This window comes from Artibeus jamaicensis, unplaced genomic scaffold (genome assembly GCF_021234435.1).
Source record: "Artibeus jamaicensis isolate MK-2021 breed Jamaican fruit bat unplaced genomic scaffold, CSHL_Jam_final scaffold_537, whole genome shotgun sequence".
Classification (NCBI taxonomy): Eukaryota; Metazoa; Chordata; class Mammalia; order Chiroptera; family Phyllostomidae; genus Artibeus; species Artibeus jamaicensis.
Genome location: NW_026522047.1, coordinates 1514539 through 1524817, shown reverse-complemented (window position 1 = coordinate 1524817; position 10279 = coordinate 1514539). Strand labels below are relative to the sequence as shown.

The window sequence follows — 10279 nt, the reverse complement described above, 5'->3', positions numbered from 1 at the left end:
CGATGATAGAATGGTGTACAGATAGACACGAAAGAAAGCGTCAAGGTTATTCAAGGCAGCGTTTATGATCTACGGGTAACGTCGTATTGCTCCGGCATTATTGGCGAATGTTGGCAACTGTGCCCCGCGGTGTCGTAGGTGCTGAGGATTCAGGCTTGAGCAGAACAGACGAATCCTGGAGAACTGAGGATGCGTTTGGTGGGTTGTTTCTCTGAAAACGCCTTTGTGTGCCCCCTGTATTTGAAGGACACTTCCACTAGGTATAGAATTGCAGGTGTGCAGTCATTTCTGTCAGCACTCTGAGGACGGCATTCCCTGTCTTGTGGCGCGCACACTTTCCGTCCGTTGGTGCTCCTGTGGGATGGCGTGTCTTCCTGGGTGCATAGGCTGGCTGCTGATAGTATGTGAGGCACAGAAGTTCATTCCTCTGTTTGTATGAGCTCCTCCTGGTCTTGGCAGCAGCCTGATAGGCAGGGGGGTTGTTTTAATACTGTGCTCAGCCTTTTGGTTCTCAGGGAATGGGCCACCTCCCTGTTTTCAAGACTTGGAAGTGCAGCCTGCCAGTGGGGTTTGCACTCGAAGCCCCGGGCCATCTCGGCAATAGGTATTTCTGAGAAACAGATGTGGCTCGCAGTGTCCTGGCATCTGGGAGTTAACTGCCATGGGCTTAGCGGTCAGAGCGGACCAGGCCACAGGCTGAAGTCTACCTATGCCTCACCCTTTTGGGGAGGAGACCAGAAAGGGACAGGAACAGGACTTGCTGGAGCAGTTAATGACACCACTGTGCCAGAGACATTGCACTGGTTTGCTTTTGTAGCTGCAGCCTGCACTACTCCAAGCCGCCCCGTGTTGGGTGCTGCATGCACAGCCAGACCCCTCAGGTCACAGGTGCAGGGCCACTGCCATGGATGTGGGGTGCCTCTTGGAGCCACACAGGGGTCATGTCAGCTCCCCAGCTGGGTACTGGGATGGGAAGGCAGGGCCAGCCAAGCTCCTGTTGGCAGCATTCTGCGGAAGGGGATGGGGGGGCTGAGGGGGAGGAAGCGTCAACAATGACCAAAGCCTTCCAGTGGTGGGTGGTGGGGGCGCCAGGCAAATGGGGCAGGTTCTGGGGAAGATGATGAACTGGCTAAACTGACCCATTCTCTGAGAATTGGAGCTGGAAGGGGCTGTAACGCTGCGGCCATGGGCAGGATGCAAGGAGGAGCTGGGGACTCTGCCAGGCCTCTTGTTCTCCACCCCCACTGATCAGGCCCCTGAGGTGTGGCTAAGCCCACAGAAAGCCCACCCAGTAGGGGCCCTTTGGATCCTGTGCCTTCCTTTCCCCCTCCTCACTCCCTTCCACAGACGCCTGTGCAGCCTGCAGACTGCCCTCCACTCAAGGGCCAGCCCCACTTTTTGAGAAAACTGTAGGTTCACATGAAGCTATAAGAAATAATACAGGGAGGTCTCTGTCCCTCCAGCGACAACCCCCAGTGGCAGCGCCCATCCCCGACAGCTGCATGTGTACAGAGGGCATGGCAGCGAGCCCTCTGAGCCCTGAGCCACCACCCAAACCCACTCCCCCACAGCTGCTGTCTGTGGGCCTAGTGCTCCTCAGACCCTAGGGTGTGAGGACAAGCCTGGTGCGCCTGCTGTCCCCCGAGCCTGTCTGCAAACATGGACACAGGGCCAGCTGGCAAACCCTTTAACCTTGGGCCAACCCACATCTGCCCAGGAAAGCTACCCAGTTGCCCTGACCGGCATAGCCCGGTGGGTTGGGCATTGTCCTGCAAAGTGAAAGGTCGTGGGTTCAATTCCTGGTCAGTGCACAGACCTAGATTGTGGGTTTGGTCCTTGTCGGGCCAGTACAAGAGGCAACTGATCGATGTTTCTCTCACATCAGTGTTTCTGTCCCTTCTTTCTCCCTCTCTTCTCCTCTTTCTAGAATAAATAAAATCTTTTAAAAACAGGCCCATGATCCGAAGACACCTGACAAAGATGATGCACACACACATCCTTGCTGTGCAGCGTGTCAGCAAGCACCCAGCAGACCCGGGAACATGCACAGTGTTCCCATCAGATGCCACTACACACCCACCAGTTGGCCACAGCCCAGTACAGCCTGTGCCTGGAGGATGCGGATGCAGGGCTGCAGGCAGGGGCTGCCACTCACCGCAGGGGGGCGCCGATGGCACGTCTGCTGTGGGGGGCAGCTTCTCCACCCAAAGGGCTCACAGGGTGTCACCCCGCTGACAGTGAACACATGCGTGCATGAAACCTGCATGGAACGCGAACTGTTTCTGATCACTGAAAGCCGGAAGCAGCCAGGTGGCTTTGAAGGTGGACTTCAGCAGGGAAAGGGGGGACTGTGCGAACCCACAAATCGATGAAGAAGAAGAACAATCTGTGGACCCACTCAGTGCAGGATGACCTGACATGGACTTGGATCAGTGAAAGAAGCCAGATCCTCTGTGATTCACTCAGAGGACATTGCTGGAAAAGGCAAACCAAGGGGGGCATGGGGTGGAGCAGAGCAGCAGGGGTCACCAGGGACTGACGGCCCGGGGACAGCCTGGCCCCCATGGGGCACTTCGGGGTGCAGGGGCACTGGCAGCTCCACCTGCTGAAAACCCGAAGACCAAACCTGAATGTGTGCGAGTACTGAAAATAAAAACTGTTGCCATCACACACCCAAGCTGTCGGCACTTCCTTGTGCGTAGACGGTGCTCTCGAGAGTCTCGGACCCCGTGGTGCTCTGAGGACGTCACTGGTGCCCGGCTTTATCGTGAAGTTCAACTGCAGCTCAGAAACTCGTGAAGAGCTCTCTGCAGTTAACGGGGGCTGGGGGGCTAGGGAGCCCTGCTTTCTCTTCCCAGACAGACAGGGAGTCCCAGCAGCACTCCCTGGGGGCAGAGAGCGAAGACGAGAAAGTCTCAGAAATAACCCGAGGGACGGCCCTTGGGTCCTCTGTGTCTTGCTCTGGATTAAGGATGCACGGAGACTAGATGTCATTGAGCCACCCTCTCCTGTCTTGTCCTCAGGGTTTGTCAGACAAACAACACCCACGCCCACTATCCCCTCTCCAGGCAGGAAGCCCTGCTCCTCACGCTGTTGGCCTGTGCCACTGGCTACAACACCGTGTGTACCTGCCTCTGGAGACGGAGCACCTGTGAGCACCCAGGACAGCTCATCGGCGCTGGTGAGCGTGGCTGCTGGTGGGGACCTGAGCCCCCACTGCCAGTCAGGAACTGGCAGGGACACCAGGCCCTATTAACCTGAACCCACCCCCCATGAGAATGCGCCAGACAGAGGCTACGGCTCTCCCTGGTGTGGCGTTCTTCCCAGAACATTCCCTCAGGCGGCAGCAGCTATGAGGCTCGGCTCCGCTATCCTGGCCTGGGCTCAGGGTGCCGTCACCCAGCCTTGGGGAGCCTGTGCCCCCAGAGTACTCCCAGGACAAGGCCTGCAGGGCTCCGGGCTTCGGGGCAGGAGCGGGGCCGCCCAGGAGACTGTCCAGGAAAAGCTGGGCCCCACGTGTTGGAGGGCTATCCTGGCACCCTGTCTCCAGGCACGAACCAGGCCATGGCGTCTGGCTGACTTTCCTAAGCTAGGACGCCTTCTATGCGGCCCACCTGATGACCAGCAGGCACAGCACACATAGTAGGCAGCCAAACAGGCCAAGGAGGGCGTCCCAGAGGAGTTTCCCCAACAGTGGGGCAGGTGGGGAGCCCCACCCCATCCACGTCCAATCAGCGAAGGCGGCCGCCTCCCTACACCGCCTTCCAGCTCCTGTGGCCACGGCCCCCCACCCATCCACATGGCCCTGCATCCGCTGCCCCTTTGCTTCAGGCTTGGCCGTGGCCCAGTGGCTCTCAGGCCCGTGGCTAGACGAGGCCCAGTTGGCAGTGTGCCCCTCCTGTGTGCCCTAGCCTGACTGCTGAGCCCGCACACAGGAGACACCCGCACACTCTGTCCCTCAGATCTGGGCCCTGCACACCCACACTGTGGCCGCCATTGGAGAAGGGCAGTGTCTGAGGCTGGGACATCTGCTCGGGCCTGCAAGGAGCCTCTGCCCCTGGTCCCCCAGTCCTGCTCTCAAAGAAGAGTGTGTTCCCCAGACCTCAGGGTCAGGGGCACACAGTGGGGCCACAGCCTTGGCTTTGGCAGGGGACACCTGTCAGTGCCCAGCCGTCTCACTAGGAGCAGGCTCTGGTTTGTTGGAGGGGCTGCTCAGGCTGCTTCAGTCTGAGGTTCCAAAAACTGGGGGCCCCAGGCCCACCATGACCATGCTGTGGGAAAGCACTGCCGAAGGTGGAGAGGTGCCTGGCCCCCGCCCCAGGGGCTGTCCTGGGGGCCCCTGGGCTCACACTGGGAAGGCTTGGACTGGGAGGCAGGCCCTGAGCGCCCTCTGCTGTCCGCCAGGACCAGCAGCAGCAAACCACCCTCCAGCCAGTTCTGCTAGGGCTTCACTGACAGCTGGGCTGCCCAGGGAAACCCACCCCCAGGCCTCCCACTCCCTGTCCCCAGGGCTCAGCCCACCCCGACAAAGCCCAGGCTGAGGTTCTGGGTCACACCCATCCTGGGGAAGCCCAGAGCCCCAAGGAGAGCCCCTGGGGACGGTGGCCCCAGAGGGAAGGCTGGTCAGCTGGGGGTGTGGACGAGGCCTGGGCCCAACTTGCAGGCAGTCTGGCTCCCTTGGGGTGCATTCCCCCGAGCACGGGGCGGGCTCTGCCGGCCCCCTAGCAACGCTACCGGTCAGGCTGACCTGGCCCTTAGAACCAAGTGGCCTTTTGGGGAGCACCATTGTCCAGGCACCATGTCCCCATCAGCCCAGTCTACCCAGTGAGAAGTTCTGAGCCCCCCTGGGGGTCTGCCTGGACTAGAGTTCAGGGGCCCCTGCTCAAACTGTCCCTCCACCTGCTGTCCCCACGACCCCCTTCTCCCTCACCCTGAAGCTGTGGGGTACCTACATCCTGCAGGACAAGCATGTGCTCGTGGCCCTGCCACAGTCCTCAGGGTGCTCGGGAGTGAGTGGCCCACGTGCAGAGCTGAGTGAGCAGGGCACCCTCCACTGAGGGGTGGGCCAGGGGAGGGCCCTTCGCTGGCTGGCTGGCCTCCCCTGTCATGGCACAGCCCAGGACCTGCAGGGCACAGGCAGACCCCCCCAGGTGTGGTACACACCAGAACACAGCAGCAGCAGCTCAAGGTTCCGTGGGGGACAGGCAGGAACCTGAGCCCTCCCACCCCCACCCCCGGGGCCCTGTGTACACGTGGAGGCCAGGACTACCTGTTGTCCTGCCCTGGGCCCTGGAGGACACTGGGTTCAGGCACCTTCAGGTCTCGATGGCCTGGCTCTGAGGTGTGACCTCCCCCACTCCTGGGGGTCAAGGACAGGCCCCTGCTGATTCATCCTCTTGGGGCAATAAACAGCGGGGAGAGCCTCCGGGTCCCTGTGCATCCTCCCTCCTGCTGAGGTTTGGAAAATCAGGCTGGGGCTGGGCATCAGGGTGGACGCAGCGCACCCTGGGGGCCAGCAGCCTGGGGTGTGGCTCAGCTTCAGGCCAGGGCAGCCACGCAGGGAACTGGGACTCCACGGGGCACAGCCAGCACGGCCACCTGGCCTGGGACAGATGCTGCTAGTCTGCTTTTTCCCACGGGACCAGTTCCCGTGATGCCCCTGGGCCTGGAGCAGCTGGTCCCAGCACCCAGGCCTCTCCCAGCCCGGACGCTCCCTCCAGAGAACAGGGGCTGACCCACCCTGGCTCATCGCCAAGTATGAGCAGCCCGGCCAGACTGTCCCCAAGGCTGAAAAGTGGCAGTATGAGGTGGCCTCTGCCAGGGGCTTTAGGCTATCTGGTCTGCCTGCCCCCCAACCCAGGACAGCTTTGGGGTATGGCTACAGCAACAGCAGCCTCCCCCCCCCAGTGAACCCAGAGACTGCGGGAGGGCAGCTCCTCAAAGAGCCACAATGCTGGGTCCCTTCAACACCTGCCTGGGCCACTCTCTAGGCCCCAGGACAGGTCCCGCCCAAGCCCCCAAGGGCTAAGCCCTGGGAAACCACTGCCCTGCCGCAGGGAAACTGGGTACCTGAGGGGTCTGCTGCTGGAACTGTGACCGAAAACCCGGTGGCCCCAAGGCCCTCACCAGTCAGTGGCACATCCTACCTCCCAGTGCTGGCCGGGCCTGAACACGGGCCCTCGGAGAGCAGGGGCGCCTGGGGTCTCGGCCAGTCCTGGGTCCTGGCCCAAGTCAGGGCGGGCTCTCCCACAGAGGGGTGTGGCCACCTACCACCTGAGTGTGCCCCACAAAGCCACACGGGCCAGCAACCTGAGGCAGATCTGGGAACAACGGGCCCCCTAGTGGGACAGCGGAAGGGACAGGCGGGCCAGCCCCACCCTCACGCAGAGGGCAGCCAGGCGGGCTGGACTTGGCCCTGTGTGGCCACCTGGCATGGTGGGGCAGGACCTCTGCCCTGTGTGGTCCTACTGCTGAAGAACTGCGATTGCCCTGCAGTCAGGGGGCTCCGAGCGGCCAGACATGGGCCCCGGCCCTGCTGGTTTCTGTGCTAAGGGGGCCTCTTCCGGGGGACAGGACCAGCCCCTGCTGTCAGGTGCCCCCTCGCTGGGTAAAGGTCAATCATCAGTGGCTTTTTGTGAAAATGTTGAAACGTGTGAGCAGCCTGTGCTTGCAGCACTGGACACCCTGAGTAGCAGAGGGGCCGCTGGCCAGAGGAAGTTGGGGTCCCACCGAACTTTGAGAGAGGCCACACCACCACCACCACCACGGCCGCCCAGCCTCAGCCAGACGCCAGGTTAAGACCATCAAATAATTTACTGCAGTCGAACCTGCGCCCCGTGGGCCAGGGTGGGGCTTCGCGCAGAGGCACACTGGGGTGCCGGCGACCTCAGTTCACGCCAGTCTGTGCAAAGTGTCCTGGGAGGTCCGTGGTCACTCTGTCCACCGACGCTGGGCTGGCCGGGCTCCGGCGGCACTTCGGCGGCACTTCCTTCCTTTCTTCCTTCCTTCCTTCCTTCCCCTCCTCCTAGCACCCGGTGCCTCCAGGGCCTGCGCCGGGGTAGGCGGGCCGCAGCCATCAGGACAGCAGGCACTTGCAGCTCATGCAGCCGGCACCGCCCTCGTCTGGCGGGCTCAGCTTGCGCACCTTGTGCTGCCGGATCTCGCGCACCAGTGTGTAGAAGGCGTCCTCCACGCCCTGGGGAGGAGGGGCCGCTCAGAGGGGAACTGGCCTGAGGGCTCAGCAGGAGAGGAGACCCAGAGACCAAGGAGCCCCTGCACCCTTCCCCAGCCACCCGCACACCAGGAGCCTTGCCTTGCTCCTCTCACTGCCCCAGGGCTGGCTCGCAGCTTGATCACCCTGTGCCCAGCTCCCTTCTGAGCTACTGCCCTTGTCCCCAAAAGCCCACTAAGAGACTGGGGACATGCTGGGGGCAGCAGGGCTGGGGCCCCAGGGTCACCGCTCTGGCCTGGCTCAAGACAGCTCTCTCCAGGGACCTCCACCTCCCGCCAGAGCTCCTTCAGCCCAAACCCTGGCCCTGGCCTCCCTGGCTGCCCTGCTGTCCCGGGAGACTTACAGCGCGAGGGGCCGCTGGGTCACGGGGGTCCCGGAGGGTCCCAGAGGGTCCCGGAGCTGGAGCCAGAGCCAGAGCGGCTGCCCTGTGTCAAGGGAGAGGGGCCGTGAGCGAGGCTCCCTGGCGGGGCGGGGCGGGGCCCTGGCTACCTGAGGGCGGGAGCCAGCTCACCTGGCGTGTCTTGGCCGAGGTCTCGATGTAGGGGATGCCGTAGCTGCGGGCGAGGTCCTGTGCCTGCCGAGACTCCACTGTGCGTGCGGCCAGGTCGCACTTGTTCCCCACCAGCACCATGGGCACGTCATCCGAGTCCTTCACCCTCTTGATCTGCTCCCTGCAAGGAGGAAGGCGTGACCGAGCCAGCAGGCTGCAGTCAGGACTGTGCCCAGACGCACAGCAAGCATGGGGAGGCCTCCGTGCGTGGCAGGCAGCTCACCGGTACTGGTGAATGTCCTCAAAAGATTTGGTGTTGTTGATGGCAAACACGCAGAGGAAGCCCTCCCCGGTGCGCATGTACTGGTCCCGCATGGCGCTGTACTCCTCCTGACCCGCCGTGTCCAGGATGTCCAGCAGGCACGTCTCCCCATCGATGACCACTTGCTTGCGGTAGGAATCCTGCGGGAGGACACTGATCAGGGACGCCTCGCCTCTGAGGCCTGGGCATCAGCACCGCCAGCCATCCCCGCACCTCTGGCGTCTCAGGCCCTGTGCAGAGGGGACCCTCCTACACAGCAGGCAGGGGCCCAGCCCACTTGTGGACGCGGGGCTGGGGCGAGGGGCAGACTGCTCACCTCGATGGTGGGGTCATACTCGTCCACGAAGTGGTTCTGGATGAGCTGGATGGTCAGGGCGCTCTTCCCCACGCCCCCAGCACCCACCACCACCAGCTTATACTCCGTCATGGCTCCTGGAGGCGCTGCAACACCCGGGACTGTGGCGGTCTCCTGTCCCACCTGCACAGGAAGCCCCATCAGCCTCGCCCAGGCCCCACAGGGCAGACCTGTTGAGCTCTGGGCCCCAACATCCAGGTAATAGACGTGAAGGCAGAAGGATGGCCCACCACCCACTTGTGGCTCCTGCAGCACGGGGAGGGCGGTGGCGTGGGGGGCGGGGGGGCGGGACCGCCTCTGGCCTCACAGAGTGACTGTATGAAAGGCAGGAAGCCAGCCCCCGGAGAAGCAGGACTGACAGCTGAGAGTACCTCCCTACCATGCACCCAAATTAGAACTTGCTGGGTAGGCAGAAAGCCTGAACTGGAGGTGCCTGAGGCTGAGGTTACCAGTGCCCGCCCCCCAGCAAGAACAGGTCCTGCCACAGTGGAGCACAAAGCAACGTGCCCAGGCAGGCCAGTGTCAACCGGCAACCGGTTCCAGGCCCCACTGGGCATGTGGGCGCACTTGACAAGTACTACTGAGCACCTACTACAAGCCAGGAGCTGTTGCAGGCACCGGATGATGGGCAGAGAAAGAACCCAGCCCCCTAATCTCGGATTCAGCATAGCTCCGCGGAGGAGACCCACACGGTTAAAATGACAGGAGACCTGTGGTGTCCACCTGCCACGGGAACTTTGGAGAAAACAAGGCAGGTGAGGAGGCCAAGTGGGCCAAGGGTTCCGGAAAGCACAGGTAGACCAACAGGAACAGACCCAAGGATGTGTGGGAGCGCAGGGAGACAGATGGGGGAGACGGGAAAGGGCCCCGGGCTAAGGCCCCAGCTGGGGTGTCTCCAATTTCTGACGTTTAACGAGGGGGTGCCCTGGTGAGGACAGTAGACTTCCTAAACCTCAGATTCGCCCCCAGCGCTCAAGCTCTTCCAAGGGGTCCTGGGGAGTATAAAGGGTGGGAAACCCCGCCTAGAGCATGGCCACCCGCGGGCCTCGGCGCAGGGTACACCGCACACTGCCTGAGGGCACTTGGAGACCCCAAGGAGGACAGGGCCAGGCACACGGAACGCGAGAAGCTGGCCAGGGGAGGCACACCCAGGGTCCCCGCGGCCCACAGCCCCGGGACCCGGTCACCAGCCGCAGCGCCCCGCCCGCGGCTCACCTGCGCCCCCGCGCACCCCGCGAGGACTGGGACTCCCCGCTGCTCTGCTCCGCCGCCCCGACTCCAGTGCCCCCCACCCGCTGCCGCCGCCCCGCCCCGCACTTACCGCTCACTGGTGCGATTGCCCCGGGGGCCGGCACGGGCGGGGGAGGGGGCCGGGGCGCGCGGCTCCCCGAGTGCATGGGCTCCGTCCGCGGCGGGTGCGGCTCCGGCTGCGGGCGGCGGGCGCGAGCGCGGGCGGCGGACACTCGCCCGGGCCCGCGCACGCGCCGCCCTGCGCCTGTCCATCAGTCCAGCGCGGCCTTCCATTGGTTGTGCGCTCCGGACTCAAACCAAGAACCGCCTATCTCCGCTCCGGTTGGCCGAGGGGCCGGCCCTTCGGTGGCTGCGGCGGGCGGGGCTTCCGGGAGCCAAAGGCGCGGAGGGCGGTGCCGGGTTGGTTAGCCCTCGTGGGCCGTGGCCCGGGGACTGGGGGGAGGTGTCGCCGCCGGCGCCGGAGGGTAGATGCGGAACTCCAGCCGAGCGTCCCAAGCCAACAGCTTCTCGGAGAAGGAAAGCCCGGACTTTCCCAGGCCGGAAAGATAGAGACCGTGCAGAGGAGCGAGTCGGCTACCGGGTGTGGGCTGGGGCGGGGTCCCTGGGGTCCCTGCCTCCGGCCCCTGAGCT

General features: G+C 63.5%; 1 protein-coding gene across 2 annotated transcripts; it reads right to left on the bottom strand.

Moving 5' to 3' along the window:
- Positions 1 to 6794: 6794 nt before the first annotated feature.
- On the bottom strand, positions 6795 to 9885 carry HRAS (HRas proto-oncogene, GTPase). 2 transcript variants are annotated; one of them, XM_037163111.2, is made up of 6 exons: positions 9720 to 9885; positions 8360 to 8521; positions 8005 to 8183; positions 7743 to 7902; positions 7575 to 7656; positions 7103 to 7195 (listed from the first exon to the last, which is right to left on the bottom strand). In XM_037163111.2, exons 2-5 carry the CDS (start codon positions 8468 to 8470, stop codon positions 7594 to 7596), a joined length of 513 nt encoding a protein of 170 aa, XP_037019006.1. In that variant the 5' UTR covers positions 8471 to 8521; positions 9720 to 9885; the 3' UTR covers positions 7103 to 7195; positions 7575 to 7593. The 2 variants fall into 2 exon arrangements, with proteins under 2 accessions (XP_037019005.1, XP_037019006.1); XM_037163110.2 differs by lacking the exon at positions 7575 to 7656 and having other exon boundaries at positions 6795 to 7195; positions 9720 to 9884.
- Positions 9886 to 10279: the final 394 nt, after the last annotated feature.

What these genes read in the sequence shown, in the direction of transcription:
- HRAS (XM_037163110.2), bottom strand. Translation starts at nt 8,470, where the DNA reads ATGACGGAGTATAAGCTGGTGGTGGTGGGTGCTGGGGGCGTGGGGAAG. An exon ending in AGTATGACCCCACCATCGAG is followed by an intron (nt 8,184 to 8,359) that starts GTGAGCAGTCTG and finishes GTCCTCCCGCAG; the next exon opens with GATTCCTACCGCAAGCAAGT. An exon ending in CCTCGGCCAAGACACGCCAG is followed by an intron (nt 7,196 to 7,742) that starts GTGAGCTGGCTC and finishes CCTCCTCCCCAG; the next exon opens with GGCGTGGAGGACGCCTTCTA.